This window comes from Amphibalanus amphitrite, unplaced genomic scaffold (assembly GCF_019059575.1).
Source record: "Amphibalanus amphitrite isolate SeventyFive unplaced genomic scaffold, NRLGWU_Aamphi_draft 000253F_arrow, whole genome shotgun sequence".
NCBI lineage: Eukaryota > Metazoa > Arthropoda > Thecostraca > Balanomorpha > Balanidae > Amphibalanus > Amphibalanus amphitrite.
In genome coordinates this window covers 250,999-268,625 of record NW_024881748.1, presented here as the reverse complement: position 1 = coordinate 268,625, position 17,627 = coordinate 250,999, and the positions used below count along the sequence as shown (strand labels likewise).

Here is a 17,627-nt window from a genome sequence, read left to right as displayed (position 1 = left end):
ATAAGAGTATATTGAAAGGGTAACTCTTTGCTACCATTATGTGCATGGTAACGGTACGTGGTTAATATGAACTTATTCGCCAGCGAAGAGTATTATTACCATGCAAATATCAATATTACTCTCGCGATCCAGAACATCACGAAAACTCTTTCCTTCTGGGTATCGTGACTCGTGTACAGATAGTCGTTTCATGCGTGGATCTTGTTTACCCTCGTGAAGATGATATTTGAAATGGAATCACTCAGCCAATCAGAAACGAGATCGGCCGTTTGCGGTTTGATGGCCGCGCGCATCTGTCAGTTTTCGGCCGTTGGTCTCCGAGAGCGGATGTGAGCAGTGTCGGTGCCGCGCGGCGTGGCCGTTGGTGATTGTGCTCGCGTGTTGTTCATCGCCTATAGAGCCTCTGTGGACATTTTACTGTAAGTACCGATGTGCTAGAGCATTGCATGCCGTTGAGTGGTGCTAATTTGACCTGGTTAACAGGACCCCGTGCACGGCCACGTGGCCTAGGTTGTGAGTACGTACATTAATTTTGTTGTGATGCTACCAGTTTATGCATTTTGTTGGTGACTTTGAAAAAGCCTTGCACTGTAGTGATCCAGTCTCATTATCTCACGCAGACGGGCTACCACCCAGGAACGCCGTCGCTCTCTTCAAATATTGTGTGCTGTGCCTTATCCAATATGAGGGCGCTGAATGTCTTGTATTCACATTCAAAGTGCATTCCAGTTGTATCGTGGTGTTTATTTACCGCTTGTGCATTGCTGAACGCTTCGTATAAATTCGTATGCATAAGTGAAGAGTCTCACAATGTTCATGGCTGGTGTGCCCCTCGTATTGTTTGTACGGAAGCCAAATATACATTGTTGCTCTTGAAGCATGTTTTTTTAGTTGGTGAGCTCCGGTTAACAGAAGCTTCGTGAAGCTTCTGAAGCAAGCGTCTGTGAGTCTCTTACCATCCTCTGGGGGGTTTACACTAAAGGAAAGAGTAAACATTACCATGTGAAAAAGGGTAGGCCAGAAGAAAATGCTCTCTGTAGGAGGGTAAAGCACAGAGTAGATGATGCGTTACTCCCTAGAAAAGGGTTCCGTTTAAGATTTACCCTTTCAAAGAGTGTAACCCAAAAAATGTTACACTCTAGACAAGAGTAAATCAAAAGAGTTTACCATTCAGAAGATGGTAAAAAACGTCTGTGTGTCATGTTACCCCTCCCTGGCGAGTTTACTCTTCATGAAAGAGTAAAATTTACCATCTGGAAGGTGGTAAAAAACGTCTGTGTGTCAAGCTACCATGCTATGGCGGATTTACCCTTCAGGAAATGGTAAAAAAGTTTTCAGTGTGACGGGCGCTGAACAGCAGTCTTCTCGTCTTGCAGGTCAATCATCAATCTATGGAACGGCGAGCAGAACGAATTCAAAAGGTCATGGTTCAGTAAACACGTCATCATTCAGCAAAAACAACGTATCTAAAATACCTGCCGAGAGAAAAATCCAACATACTGGACCCTGTAACACACAAAACGACACACTGACAGGATGGCACGTCCGGCGGGTGACGGCACCGCAGTGACAGGCCTCACAGCGGGAAATCAGCGCTTCCGTCGTTGCACAAACAGCCTGACCCCACCGCTGGAGTCGCCGGTCAGGTCGCCGGTCTGTGGTCGTCGGACACCGATCACCCCGTCGGCTGCGGACCGACAGCCGGCACGCCCACTCGGCGTCCAGCTCACGCACCTCGGCCGCATTATTGGCCGGCCCGGTGATCAAATCAGGACCAATCACTGAGGCGGCGACGCCAAGCAGGCTGACCAAAGGCGAGAAGGTGAGAGGAGAGACGGCAGACCGCGGCCAGCGCTGAGAACTCGGAGAGCGTGTCTCGCGATTGATGGATCAGTAACGAGCTGAAGCATTCCTAATCGCAGGCAGAGTTTTTATGGAATTCGCGAACGCTTTCTTCAAGGGGTAACGATTCAGTAATCATATGAAAAACAACCACGCGAGGGCGTTCGAATAAATCAGCTGGCGTAAATTAAGGCCACGCTTACCGGCCGTGAAAAACAGAATTCATCAATAACGCCCAAGAAAAACGGACTTCAAAAGTAAAGCGGCGCCACAGAAAAACGTGCGCCAATATCTGGGTGGCATAAGTCACCGGCCTCTCCCTGTAAACGACTGCCGGCCGTTGGCGGAACTGGCCGAGTCCATGGCCGCGACTGCTCGCTGCTGTATCGATAAACCCGGCCCGCCACGCCATCCCCCGAGCTCCCGCAGTCGGTCGCTTGGACCGACGCGACGGTCGGGCGGCCGGCCGATCGGCGCTCGGCGCTCAGCAGATACGATGACGGATGATGACGGCGCCGGTCCGACTGCTCTCACCCATCGCCCTAAAATGGTGACAAATCACCGATGATGCCACCAGCTGTCGCCACTAGGAGGCCGGCCGAGCGGGCAGCCGTCGTAGCAATCGACGCACGCCGACCGCGAAAAGCTATATCCTCCGCCTGGCGAAGCACCCCGCCGTCACGCAGATTGAAGCCGGAGCAGGCGGGGTGTCTCTCCAGCCCGGGAGCATCTCGCGGAGCGCTCCGTATCTGATCTGGCCGAGCAGCTGGCGGGTGTGGTGGGTATCCGCCGCCAGCGTGTAGTTTGTGTCCCGCTGACGGCAGCCGCGGACCCCTGCAGACCGCTGACGGACGGCGCCCGGTCGGCCCGCGTTCCTTCGAGCCCTCTACGGCGCCGGGTTTTGTGCCGCCCGGCGGTGTTAACAAGACCAGTACGGCGCCACGGCGGCCGACGAAACGGCCAGGTGTGGGGCCGGCTGGTGCGAGCCCCACGTCGACGGCCCGCGCCGCGTGTCGGGCGACATATACACACTTTTTGCCGGCAGTTAAACAAGCAGACGCTGGCCGCACACAAACCTCGCCGCGCGCCAATATTGATCCCCAGACACCGCGGTGCAAGAGCGCGGCACAAGGCACTACAAGCTGGGGCATATTGAGCTGTCCAGGGAACACGCCTCCAGACCACAATGCCCGGCAAAACATCCGAGCTATGTTGACTGGAGCCGCTGTGTACATACATACATACAATGCGACAAAGCACGGGCGTGGCGCCATCGGAAGGGCCCAGACACCGCAGCCCCCTACGGACATCAGTCGGGCACCAGGCGTCAGACAGCCACCTTCCTTGATACAGCGGGACCAGTGGATGGGGGGAGGAGGCAGCACCCCCCCCCCCCCCCCCAGTCCGGCCGGTGGAACAGACGGGCCGCCCGCCTCATAGCCCCGTCCCGCCTGTCAACGCGGATCATTACCACCGGTATAATGGCATTACGGACCGGATAATGGCCAGCCCGGCGTGATCGACCTAATGGAGGCCACTCGAGAGCGGCCCCGGCGGCGCACAATGCCCACTCCGTTTTCAATGATGCAGCGGTAAAAACGCCGACCCATGTTTCGTTTACATGACAAAGAGGCGTGTTGCGACCCTGGTCGCGGGGCTGAGGGCGGTGACAGAGGCCGAGGGAGGAGAACAAGCTGCCTGGACAGACCCAAAGGCCGGCCGGACCGACAGATGGACGTGGATTAACGTCAAACAATCGGCGCAGGGTCGGATTTGGCAGTGTGGAGTGTCGCTGCAGGGGGGACGCCCGGTGGAGGGAGGCAGCACATCAGCCACTGATGAGCCCGCCCTCAGAAGCAGCTTTGTAAAATGAAAAAGACAAACACCAACCCATGACATAAGCCTGATACCGTGATTCAGCTCTTCTGCGGGCGGGTCAGCTAGCTCATACACCCCAGGCCTAAATCTAACACCCCGGTCCTGGCCTCACCCTCCGCGGCCGCTCAGTCTCCCGTCGCATCAGCGCATCAACCGAGCTCTCAATTACGGCTAACTAAGGCGATAGACGCCCGATCTCGGTCGGCACAAAGGAGTCTGATTACGCCGACAAAAACCCTCCGCCACCCCTCGGCCGTCATCTCGCGGCGTGAGAGAGAGCCGCGCCCCGGCACAGCTCGGATCCAGAGACGGCGCCGGCGCCGAGGGCGTGAGGTTCCGGCGGAACTCAGATGGGAACAGCAGACTCCAAGGCGCACCCGTCCGTCTGGCTGCTGACACTCCCCACTCCCCTCTGAAACAAAACTGACAGCGGTGGGTGGAACAGCCCACACTGAATATCCGTCAGAAGGCCTACGCAGCGCATTTTCGCTCTATGCAGAAGACGGCACCGCAGACAAGGCTGTGTCTCTCGAGCCCGACCGAAGAGGATGACCATGTCTTACAGGTCACCACCCGTGCCCTGGAGTCCTCTCAGACCCGACGGCGCGGCGGAGAGGACCATCTCCTGCTGCAGTCTCTGGCCCACCCAGTCTGCCTCCAGGTACTCGCACCTGAGCCGCCCACCACTAACTGGCTCTACTCTCCCCGGTTCCGCGGTCCCGCTCGGTCCCCGTCCGGCCCGACAGGCGCCCGGCGAATTGGCCGTCGTTGGCCGGTTTATCTGCGCTGTTTTTGCCGGCCTCTCTCTCGGCCGATGGTCGGCTCCCACAGATGTTTACACATCGATTCCAGCCCGCCTCGGGGGCCCGGCCGGCCTCAGAAGCTACCCACGGCCCTCGTCCGATCACCGCGCGGAAAGCTGGCCGGCGCGGCGCGCTGCCGTCTGACGGGGTCCCGGCGGTGTGCTCCCCGCCCCTAACGACATACCCGGATCAGGAAGGTGTTGTTCTTCGTGTCACCGGTGACGCTTCGGATGGTGTAGAGCTTCTGCTCGAAGCTCGGGATGTTTTCATTCCTTCGCCGCCGCCTCCGAGCATCGCCACCTGCGGAGACAAACAGATCAGAGGTCAGCGGTCGGTGATCGGTCAGCGATCAGCGGTCAGCGATCAGCGGTCAGCGATCAGCGGTCAGCGGTGGTCAGTGGGTCAGGGATGGACCGACAGTCGGCGGTCGGTGGTTAACGTTCGGTGATGGGAGGTCGACACTTGCGGTCGCCGGTCACCCAAACAACAGACTACTCGGAGACCTGCGGTCGGAACAGGAAGGCTGTGAAAGCCAACATGTTCGATGCCTGAGAAGTAAGAGAGTTCCATTGAAAATAGCTCACTTTTTGTCTGGAAATTCAGGCTACCTGGCAGCCAGGTACATTGTAAAGACAGTCAGCATAGGCCCATTTCCATCACGTTAACATTAAAGGGACAGTATCACCATTTTGATGAAATTTGACATTGCATAGGCCCCACCTTTCTGGTCCGGGAACTGAAGACCGATCCTCGAAGCTCCACACCGTTATCCCGCTATCGCCGCTCAAAGTACGAAAAGTGTACCACACTTTGAATCGTGCTTCACTATCTTCACTGTTTAAATGTTTGCGCCGCTTTGAATTGACCGCCAGTAATAAAACTTTTACCCTGGTCATTTCATCAAATTTTATAAAGCCAAAACGTTTTTCGCACTTATTCATCACCGTTAAATTCATTAAATAGTCGTAGGCAATTTCCGCTGTTTCCTTCGGATTCTAGCGGCTCAACAAAGGAATTCCTCCAGCTTGAATCACAATCTCCCTCCAATGTATGACGTTTATCACGTGATTGTCACGTGATATTTTCTCCCATTGTCAATTGTCACGTCCAATTTTCACTCCCTCCAATTGTCACGTGATATTTTTATAGGCAATACCTAAGGCTACCTCCCCCTAAGGACAACTCAATCAGAAGAACGACCGCGTAAGCGTAGCGTCAATAATGTATTATCTGCGCCAGTTCTGTAGTAATTTTGCATGCTTCCAAACTGGCGGCCATGCTTGTATAGTGGTGGTTCGCTCATGAAAATGAATCATGAAAATGAAATGTGGTTGCAATATTTTTCACCGAGTTCGGTCCTCAAACTATGTTTTTCTGATTCAGAAAAATAAGAAATGCTAGTAAATAAAAAATCAGCTCAATACATTGATTTTTTTTTCGATGATACTGTCCCTTTAACCGGTTGCATTTCGTTGCTTTTAATACAAGTCGAGATGATTTGTCGTCTCGTAGCGAATATGAAATTTGTTCAAAATATTATGGCAACTCCCTTCAGATACTCCCCGAAGGATGGAAGCCAGCTCTACGTGGTACCTAATAGACTGATAAGATATTCCCTATATCGGCAATTCCAGCAGTGAACAGACTTGCCAGAAGCCTGTTAATGGTCGTTGGGTAAATAATGTGCATTAAAACTGTCGCTAAATGTGCAGTTTGTGTTCATTGAAAGCAGCAAACGAATAAAAAAGCGTCTCGTCTCAGCCTCCCCGTCGCTCCAACGCTACCTTCTATATCTGGCCGGATCATCACCAGCTTACCCGCCCCATCGCGGCAGCGCAGATTGTCAATAACTGGCCAAGTCGCTTATGAATGTCGATTCACAGAAGATACCTTCCGAATTCACAAACAGGGCCGCTCCCTCAGGCTGGATCATGGAGTGTTAGTCACAGTCTTTACATCCCGTGACGCTGGTTCGTGACGCACAGGCGTGACGCCCGTGACGGGTCAGGCGTGACGCTGGCGGCATCCCGCGGAGCCGAGACCGCAGCTCGACCGGCCCGGTCCCACGCGCCCGTTCCGCTCACCAAACCGTGCGCGCTCCATCGTTCTGAGACTAACGTCCCAGACGACGACGAACACGACGGACGATGACGAGGACGAGGACGAGGACGAGGACGTGGCAGACGGAGACGTACAGAGGAGGGAGGCAGCACCTGGCCGGAGACGACCGCCGGGCTAGAGCGCATACGTGGTCTAGGAGAAGCAGCGCAACAGCCGTGAAACGACGAGGCGATCCTACTCCCTCTGCACACACAGGTCGCTGCGATGGTGACAGCAAAAGCGCGAGCTCGCTCGAATATGTCTAACAAACCAGAATTAGAGATCATCAGCTCGGGATCGGCCCATGCGGTCAAGTTGGACACAGATGGGTGTTCCTGTGAATGACACATGCTCATACGTCAATTATCTGAAAGAGTTGAAGACAAATTGTGAAACAGCAAACTTCAAGCAAAGTTTAAAATCAATACCGGCTTTAGAAGCGACTATCCCAAAGTGGTCGACGTTTCCAGTTCAGCGCTGGCCGGGCCGCCGGCGGCGGACGGTCCCCTGGGAAAGGCGGCCGTTCCGGGTGCCCGCCTTTCAGCGCCTGCCTCAGCCCGTCAAGGTGCGCAGGTACGCCACATCAGCGGGCACCAGCGGGCCGCAGCGTGAGAGCAGCGCGCACGGTGGGCGTCTCCGACAGCGGGAACGACGCGCACTGACGGATCGACCACAGTCACGCGTCCGTCTCTCTCCTGGCAGCGGGGGCGTTCCACGACAAATCGACAAATAAAAAATTAAATTTGCACCCTCATATTTTATTTTTCGTTGAAAACTGGTGTAAGGGGTTGTGATGGGCGGGGAAGCCAGCTGTGGCAAGGATTTTTTTCTTCGAACAACGGTTTCCGAGATATAGCCTCGGGCAATTCCAGCAGGTCGCGCTGCAGCCCTATGTTTGGCGGCCTATAACTCAGAAACTATTGGTTTTCTACGATAAAAACTTTACATGGTTCAACTCACAATCAGCCAACAAACATTTTGGCTATCTCGGATTTTCAATTTTTGAAAATTTTGATCACGTGACCTTTTGACCTATTTTTCGAAGAGTGACCTTGATATTTTCCCCACTGAAAGTTGCAATTTTGTCTGATGACGATTAAAGCCTTATCAATTGTCATTCATATGCGAAAATAAAAAAAGTGGATATCGCCCTGCGTTGACCTCAGGTCAGGTCATTTTTATGACCTGTCCATTATTACGAGCGGGAGCGACAGTGAGATCTCGAGAATAAAGCAAGATAGCGACAAGCGGTAAACGGTGCAGGGTACAAATGGATAAGGTCTATAATTTTTACTGAGGTCATTTTCAGGTCAGGTCAAAGATGACGTCACAGGAGCAAAAAGGAAGTCAAAATTGCGGCACTAAATATATATGAAGTTTTTCTCGAATAACTTTCAAGGTATCCCAGCTAGGAACAAACCAATAGCACCATCGTGATCCTCTCGTCGATCCGCATCGAAATATATGTATGTTGACCTCGAAAGGTCGAAAGGTCAAAAGTTGACCTTAGGTCACGTGACGAGCGGGAGCGACAGCGAGATCTCGAGAATAAAGCAAGATAGCGACAAGCGGTAAACGGTGCAGGGTACAAATGGATAAGGTCTATAATTTTTACTAAGGTCATTTTCAGGTCAGGTCAAAGATGACGTCACAGGAGCAAAAAGGAAGTCAAAATTGCGGCACTACATACATATGAAGTTTTTCTCGAATAACTTTCAAGGTATCCCAGCTAGGAACAAACTAATATCACCATCGTGATCCTCTCGTCGATCCGCATCGAAACATATGTACGTTGACCTCGAAAGGTCGAAAGGTCAAAAGTTGACCTTAGGTCACGTGACCCAAGGTCAACTTTTGACCTTTCTACCTTTCGAGGTCAACATACATATGTTTCGATGCGGATCGACGAGAGGATCACGATGGTGATATTAGTTTGTTCCTAGCTGGGATACCTTGAAAGTTATTCGAGAAAAACTTCATATATATGTAGTGCCGCAATTTTGACTTCCTTTTTGCTCCTGTGACGTCATCTTCGACCTGACCTGAAAATGACCTCAGTAAAAATTATAGACCTTATCCATTTGTACCCTGCACCGTTTACCGCTTGTCGCTATCTTGCTTTATTCTCGAGATCTCACTGTCGCTTTCGCTCGTAATAATGGACAGGTCATAAAAATGACCTGACCTGAGGTCAACGCAGGGCGATATCCACTTTTTTTATTTTCTCATATGAATGACAATTGATAAGGCTTTAATCGTCATCAGACAAAATTGCAACTTTCAGTGGGGAAAATATCAAGGTCACTCTTCGAAAAATAGGTCAAAAGGTCACGTGATCAAAATTTTCAAAAATTGGAAATCCGAGATAGCCAAAATGTTTGTTGGTTGATTGTAATTTGAACCGTATAAAGTTTTTATAGTAGAAAACCAATAGTTTTTGAGTTATAGGCCGCCAAACATAGGGCTGCAGCGCGACATCCAGGAATTGCCCGAGGCTATATCTCGGAAACCGTTGTTCGAAGCAAAAAATCCTTGCCACGGCTGGCTTCCCCGCCCATCACAACCCATTAGACCAATTTTAAGCAAAAAATAAAATATGAGGGTGCAGGGCACTTGTCGATTTGTCGTGGAACGCCCCAGCGGCGACCGGCCGGCACGACACGGGCCGTGCGGCCGTGCTGGAGCACCGGCACCGACCGCGCTCCCGTGACGGGCCGGAACAAATGCAGATGGATGGCGCGCCCGCCGCCGCCGTGTGTTTGTTCACGTAGCCAACTTGTCTGCTCCTCTGACAGAGCAGCCTTGCTGCGCGCTCGCTGTCGCGGTGGTTGGTGAATGGCCGTGTTCAAGCGGTGTGTGGACAACTGGTTGAGATCTATATCAAGCCCGCGCAACGCGCACTCGGTGTCCTTTGTCCACTGAACAACTCACTGAACTGAACATAGTGACAGGCGGTGGCGGCCGGACTGAACTCGATAGGCTATGTATACTTTACATTCATTCAGTCCGCTGAGTGAACGTACATGACGGCAGCAGGACAGCGTGGCAACTGAGCGTGTCTCTGTTCCGTCCAGGACGGTCATTACAGCGACAGCCTGGGAGGGGCGCCACACTGGAGCGGCCTCCTAGACACGATGGCCCTGATTCAGGCACGCCTGCCCCCACTTCCTCTTCGCTGCGCATCAATAGGTGTAATGTGATATTAGCTGATTTCTCATGACACAAAGTACCGCTTTGGCCATTCAGTTTCACAAATTCCGCCCTATTCAGTCTAACTGCCGTCTAAGCGAACGCATTTTATATTTTTTCCTAGTTTGTAGCCGAGTGGAACGTCAAAAGAAAGGTCTGCAGGCGCACGCTTTTATCAGGGCCACGGGATGAATGCAAATTTGCAAGTGAAAACCCCTATTAGATCGGAGTGGCGCCTATGGTACAATTGATGACAAAGCGGCAACCTTGTGGGCTCGGCTGAAACGCAAGTCAAGCAGGCTGGCCGGCTGCGCGCTAGTTGGCCGGCTAACACAGCTGACAGGGGTTTTCACGGACCTCGAGAGCCTTTGTGGGGCTCAGGCAGATCGGGTTATCCGTGTACAATATGTCAAGGACGTGGGCGTCTTCGAAGATTGGTTCTTCACCGCTAGGAAGAAACGCCGGCGATTTATTGGGGCGAGGGGAGCGATCTGACAAGTCAATTGGTCCTTAGCGTGGCTACTCGAGGAGTCTAAAATTTATTTCCCTTCAAATAATTTACGCATCCAACCAAAACGGAAATGATCAAGGAATGTAATAAGAATGTCCATGTGAATAAAATAATTGAAGAGTATGTACGTGAAGTTTGGAACATACTACCAAAAAAAAATAAAAAAAATAAAAGAAGTATATAGGTATTACAATTGATCGTGATGTGTCTCAGTTGCGCATGGTATATATAAACTACCAACAAAATTATCGGTAGGTATAAAAAGTGTGTTAACATGTGGTAGGCATACTGTTGTAAGATATCATGAAAAACCTGTTTCCAATATCCCGCTGAGTAAATTCATTTCGGGATCGGACGATAAGCCAATATTTTGCGATATTTGAACTTTGAACTATGAGCTTGAGCAGCCCTGCCAACAATTGACTCATCAAGCTTGCAGTGCCGCGTTATTGGTTCGAACAAGAGTCAATCAACATCAGCGCTGATAAAGTACGGACTGTCGGCGCGGCAAAGGAAAACGTTCTTCAGCGGACGAGCCGGGTCCGCCAGTCGAGGTCCGTTGGAGACCCTGACTGAGGCCGCAGGTCAGGGGAGGTCACTGCCGGCGGGGGGTTGTGAGGGGCCAGGGGATGAGTCAGCCGCGGGACAGCCGAGCTGCTGCTGACCGGCGGACCGTCGCGCTGATAACAGGGCCCGACCCGCGGCGGCTATACGGTCCGACCCTCGTCAGCTCCCAGCCGGGCCCGCCGTGATACACAGCACGCAATCTGTCACAGCGGAGACACGGAGGAGGCGGCAAACAACTCACTGACCACGCATTCGCACACCCGGGAACTATGGCGGGATCACAGAGACGCCGGAGCCGAGCAAACAACCCACTGCCTGCACACCCGGCCCAGAGCTACGCAGGAGCAGCTGAAGCTAAAACGGCCTCACAGGCGAGCTAAACAGCTTAGCCATCATGCAACACATCCGCGAGCTAAGGGCGCTCCCGGAGCACTCACGTAAGTGAAACATTTCATTGACCACATAGGCTCACGCATAGCCAGCATGTCACTGCCACTACATGTAGGCATAACATTACAGCTGAATGTCTTGAAGACGCTATTCTTCCTCGCGCACGTCATATTTACGCCGACCATTGGCACCCGCTCCGGAAGTTGCGTCTTTTCGGTACAGGGTCATGGACGTTTCACCGGGCCTACGTGAGTCCACAGCGTGAGAACTCTCTCCGCCGCCGAGCCGAGCCGCACCGGATGTTCAGGATCCTCTCACTTCCTGTGCGTCCCACGTAATCCGGCCCCGCGACTGTCGCGACAAACACACGTCACACGGGCCCGCACGCGCCGGCCACCGGTCCGGTCCGCCCCCGGGTCAGCCAGGTCACCGGGTCGGCTGGGGGCGGGGCCGGGTCACGACCCGTCACGTGCCGGACCGACCCGTCACGGCGTCACGGGCGAGCGGCGCTGATTAAACGGTGCCGTGCTGTCGGCGTCACGAGGACGATACCCGACACCGCACGCGGGCGGCCCTCGCGGCACGAGCGGGCCCGATCGTCGGCTCAGCGCTGGGGCCACCAGTGTCGGCGGGCCGACGAGAGGCTCGAGAGGGTGAGATAGCGCCGCCGCGGGGTTGACTCGGCAGCTGGGTCGGAACAGGACGTGTCGAGTGCTGCGGGAGCGGCGCTGTTTCCGCGGCGACTAGGGTGGCAGCTGCGCCGCGCGGACGCACCCATGTTCTGAGTTCCGTTCCACAGCGCGATGCGCCGCGCATCGCCAGGCAGCCGGAACGCTCGGGTCGAGACGCCGCTTCTGCCAGTCATTTCCGCGGCTCCCATGGGACTGGTGCGGCACAACGGGACCCTGTGGGCGTCCCGATGTCAGCGGAAAGGTCGCGAGCCGGTGGCGTGTCGCGCGAGGGTGCCCTTTACGAGCGCAGAATGTGGAACGGACCGCCTAGCCGGCGGGACTCCGCCCGTCCTAATGCTACCTGGGCCTGTGCACCGGCACTTGACAGTGACAAATTACCAGACATTAGTCACCGCGCAAGTCAGGTCGCTGGTCAAATGACGAATTTCCGCGAAGAAACAGCCCGTTTGATGCAGTCAAATTGCATCGCGAAATCGAGCAATGCATTGCACAAGGCACCGCTTGTGACTGCGCGGTGGAGCCGTTTAATGGCTTCCTCGACACTTTGAGTGGGGAGACATCACCAAAACTCCCACCCAGTGTCGCCAGACTCCCAGAACGCCCCATCCATCCCCACCGCCACCGGCAGCGGGCCATTACCAGCTCGGCGGCTTAATTGGCGTCACGTGTTGGGTGCCGTCGCGGTGCGGCTGAATGCTCCGGCCGAGATAACTCACCATCTCGGGGCGGCGCGGCGCTGTTTTTGCAGAGCGCCGTTTACTCCGGTCGCCATTGGAGGCCATTGAGCGCCGGTGACGGCTGCCGATTTATGGCGGCGGCGCCGGCGACACGGCCGACAACAGCGCCATTCCGGACGCCAGAGAACGACGCCACGCCGGACGCCCGGTCAAAAGGCGGCCGGCCGACGGGCCCATTCAGCGGCGCACCCCGGAGCCGGCCGGGTGCCGCCGGGTGCCGCTGGGTGCCACCGTCGGGTGCCGCTGTGCGCCGGGCCGGCCGCGGGATGTGCGCCTGGAATTTGCCCTTTGTACCGCCGGAGAGCCGCGTCAAAGGCCGTGAAAATGGATCTGAATGCGGCGAAATCGACGAAAATACATGTCTGAATGCGCCGGCCGGTGAACTCTCTCGACCGGCCGGCTGGCGTGTTTCGTAAGCGGATGGCCCGGCTGCGGTGGCGGCGGCAGAGGCACGGCTGAATGCGCCATTGACCTGCGCCGGGCCGGGTCACGGCCGGGGTTCTATGGGCCGCCGGGCTGCAGTACGCGTCAGCTGCCCGTCCCGTTCCGGCGCCGGCCCGACTCCGTGCAGTCACGGTCCGACGGTACGGCACAGCCGGAGCCACGGCGGAGCACGGGCTCGGAGGCTGACGGGCGGACACAATGTTTCTGCATGCCGTGACCCGGCCAGTGTGCCCTGCCGGCTGACGAGCACGCCACGCCACGGAGCGGCACACGGCACCACGCCACGCCGTGCCGTGCCACGTCGCGCCACGGAGCAGCACCCTATACGCCGTGCCCGTGCCGCGCCGTGCTGCATTGCACGGAGCCATGTTGGGGACGTGTCTGTCCATGGAGCTGACGCGTTAAAGCGTGGGCTTCACCTGGAACTTTATGCTAGTGCAGAGCGTTACGAGCTATAACACTAAATGTGCGACGAGCTGTGAGGTCAACCTTTCATCATGGGCAACGGCAGACACTCAGCAACGACGAAGATAGTAGCATATGTGAGCTTATGAGCAGGCTCAACAAAAACTGGTGCGCTGTTGATTTTCATCATCAAGGAGATGTGCGGTACAGCGAATATTTCAATACAAAAAGAATTTTCACTCTGAAAATGAAACCTAAGCATTCCTGAGAGCATGAATAAATAATGGCGTCACAAGACACTCTTGAAATGCGTTTGTGTATAAGACGAGCATGCACTTGCTTACGAACACTGGCTTGTTTTATTATAGAATGAACTTCTGATACACGAAGGCTGCGATTGGCCGAATCAATTCACACTGATCCTGTGCACTGTGTTATCACTTTTTCAGCATATTGAGTAGACAAGATTCAGTATCATAAAAGCAAAAAGACCTTACCATGGCAATATTTACGGGTACCAACATGATTAATGATGCTTTGTAGATTATACACAGAAGCCTTGAACGGCCCGTTTCGTGAACCAAGATCAATGCATCTCGGGGAACTTAGATTCTGGGCGATTAAAGCTGCATAATCTCAACACTCCGCGAGAAAACACTTCGACATAATGTCACCAAGAAGCCATAAAGCTGGCGCTGTTGTGCTGTTTGCATTTATCAAATCACCGAAGTCGTAGAGCCGTCTACTCTGTATCATGACAGGACCGACGATGACGACATTCGACCTCAGGTCACGGGCTGCCGGATTTGAACGGATCACTCGCTGAGTCCTGCCCATTAGGCTCTGCACTCCGGCTCCGATGGCCCCGCTCGTGAGGGGGAACCCAAATGCCTCCATCTGAGTATACGGGGGTCCCCGGTCGACCCCCAGTTGTTTATAGGGCTGCGGTCGGCCCGGAGTCATATCATAACCGGCAGAGGACGTCTGACTCACTGCAGCGCGCCGCGGCCCGGCCGCGTCCGTCCGGTCCCGGCCGTGATTTGTGCCGCCGCGACTCGGCGGGACGGCCGTGAGCGACGGCGGCGCCGATGGAAATTGGAGGCAGCCGGAGACAGAGGAGGCACGGACCCGCCTCCATCCAGATGGACACCGGCACGAAATTGCGACCCGCCGCTATATTTAGGAGAAACGGAGGCCATTTCACGTTTCCCAGGAACGACATGATTCTCAGTCGTGCGTCTCCTGAACGGGTAATAATAGAAACGGTTAGCGGCGGGTCGCCTACGCCACGGGCAGCTGTGCTAGACAGGGACGTGTCCCTTGACGGCGTGGGTGTTGCAGATTCCTGCATCATACCGAATTCAGAGCCTGCCGACCAGCACACTAACCCTCCCCCCCCCCGCCTCCATCCCCCTCAGGCCGTCCCACGGCTCCGGCCCACCCGTCCCGACCCGACCCACCTCGGTCCACCCTGGACGGCTGACGGATGGCCGAATTAAGCCGTGACGCGGTAGCGCCGGTGGTTACCGTCCGACGCCGGGTCTGATTATAGTCGGCACGCAGCCCCCTCCCCCCCCCGCCAGCACATCCACTAGGCCCGGCACTCGGAAAACAACCGCACAACTTCCCCAGTGGCTAGTTCAACTCGACATATGAAAACAGCGCAGCGCGCTGGGTTTTCGCTGAGCGAGCCCGACAGCTCCATCGAGGCCAAAGTTTTAATAAAGCCTCCGATTGCAAACAAACTCCACTGTGTCATTGTCTTCATTACCGGCGGCAGTTGCGGGCAATATTCAGCCTGAGTGGGCCTATATCGCTGCTCGGCCGCTGAACATCCACCCACCCCCACGAGTTTCTGCGGTGAGTGTGTTGTTTTGCAGCGCGTAATGGTACGCGCAGGAATACCACTCGGTTGAGGTCGGGCCGTGGGCTCCACTGTGGTCCACAGGTAACTGTGGCCACTGTGGCGTTCTACTGTGACCTGACACTGTGTCACTGTGACCTGCACTGTGGAGTCGAACTGTGCCCGCCGCAGCTCTGTCATGTGTCACCGGTGATCCACTTTCCAGTGGTCCCCGCTGTGGGTTTTGCCACCGCCCACCATGACACGTTCCAAAGGCAAGGGCCGTGACCACTGCGGGGCACCGGGCCGCGACACATGAGGTGTAGGTATTTACGGAGTGCACGAGACAAATGTGCAGCCATTGTGCTGGTAATGCGCAAAAGCGAAAGTATGGTGCATGTAGGTGTACTACTAAGTACTAAGTACTATACACGTAACTTTTCTACTGCTCATATTTTTCTATAACATTCTTTGTTTTGATTCTATATATGATCAGCGTGTGTGGTTAGTTCATGGTGGAACACATAAATATCAACCACACAGCGAAATATGTAACTAAAACTAGCAGTAAAATGATGCAAACGAAAGTCAAAAAAATAAATCGTTTCAAAATGCTGACATGAAGGTATACTTCTTAAGTGACAGAGCATGTATTGGCTTTCTGGAAATTGCATAATTTATCTTGGACTCCATTCGTGTTAATTATTTACACGAATGCCCTTTTAACACACGATGATAGCGAACGATTTATGGAGCGGCGGTGTGGCTTTTCATGGGGCCGCCTGTTTGACACGGCTTTCACGCGGTGCAGGCCGGGCTCGAATCGATGACACCTCCTGTGACCGAGCTATGGACCGGTCGGACCTCTGCGTGGGCCGAACACCGCCACCGCGGGTCGATTTTAGACGGGACCGCCGGACTTTCCAGCGAGGGCTAAGGCACGGAGGCACAGGGGCAGGACATTGAGGAGGTGAGTTATAGAGGCAGTCAGCTGTCGAGACATTGAGGCAGTCAGCTATCGGGGCTGACGCACCGCGAACACACATGCGGTTTATGATGCGTGTATAGCGTGTAGACACAGCAGTAGCGAGTTGGTAGCCGTTGTTTACTAGTGCGCCACTGACATCAGTTGTGAAGCGCCGGCGCGCGGCTGTGCCTGCGGCGGCGTAATTATTGCTGTCCCGACCGGCGTGCCCGCTGCCCGGTGCCCATCTGTGCTGTCTCAGCGGTCCGCCCGACCACAGTCGGTGAGAACCGAACCTCGGGACCGGCGACTGGCGGCCGCCGAGCCATTTCCGGCCGGCGGCAGTCGTCATTAATGACATTACAGCGGTCTCATTATTCGGCAGACGGAGCGGCGGCGGGCGGCGGGCGGCATTCTCCGCTGAGGCCGGCTTTCGGCCCAGGTCTGTTTCCGCGCGCTCGTCGGTCGTCGAGCCGTCGGTCTGTCGTGGGAGGTATGCCGTGAGATGCACGCGCCGCGCCACCGACGCCGGGAGTAAACATTCGTCGGTGTCGGCGGTCCGCTCCGTCTGCTAAAGCCGTCGGCTTCGGCGGCGTCGCGGTGTGGATGGCAGGGCGCCGGCCTTTGAATGAGTATGGAGAGCGAATGGTGGATTCCGTGAGATAGAGGCTCATGGTCCAGGAGGTGGATCTGTTCACCATGATCAGTGTCATGTCATGATCTCGCGGTAAATGTTACAGCTGAACTCGCCGATTTAAGGAAGCTTTCAGCAGCAACCAGCCGGGTCAATCCAATTGCGGTCAGAAATAGAGTTGCAAAATTTCCCTACCGCACTACCGGCATGCCGGTAATTTTTCACTACCGCAGGTTTATTCGTGGTATCTGGCATGTCTTGCCGGTAGCATGCCGGTATTTTTGATTTTGTGTAAAAAAAAAATCAGCAAATGATTCAAACTTTGGACACTAAGAGGCTCTCAAATTGTAGTAACAGCAATATTAGCCACTGCAAGATACATTTTGTGGTAGAAGTTCCATTGCTAAGTGTAGGGGTAACACATAGACCTCAGCATTTCACACAATTCACAGGCTTGGTTATAATTAGAATTGTCAAGAATCTACTGTGGTCTATAAAAGGAAGAATACTCATTCATGTTGCAAAAGCACGATAAACTGGTAAGTCTAATGGTAGGTAATACGTATAGCACAATAAAATAAATAAATGTGCATGACAACATTCCCTAGGGGAAAAGGCAGAATCACAA

The 17,627-nt window shown here is 54.3% G+C and overlaps 1 protein-coding gene across 1 annotated transcript in view; it reads right to left on the bottom strand.

Annotated features, from left to right (window-relative positions):
• Positions 1-17,627, bottom strand: part of LOC122386486 (neural-cadherin-like) — a 136,525-nt gene that overhangs the window by 90,790 nt on the left and 28,108 nt on the right. Inside the window, exon 2 of the mRNA XM_043375726.1 lies at positions 4,708-4,823. Within this exon, the coding sequence (XP_043231661.1) occupies positions 4,708-4,823 (116 nt within the window). The remainder of the gene's footprint in view (positions 1-4,707; positions 4,824-17,627) is intronic.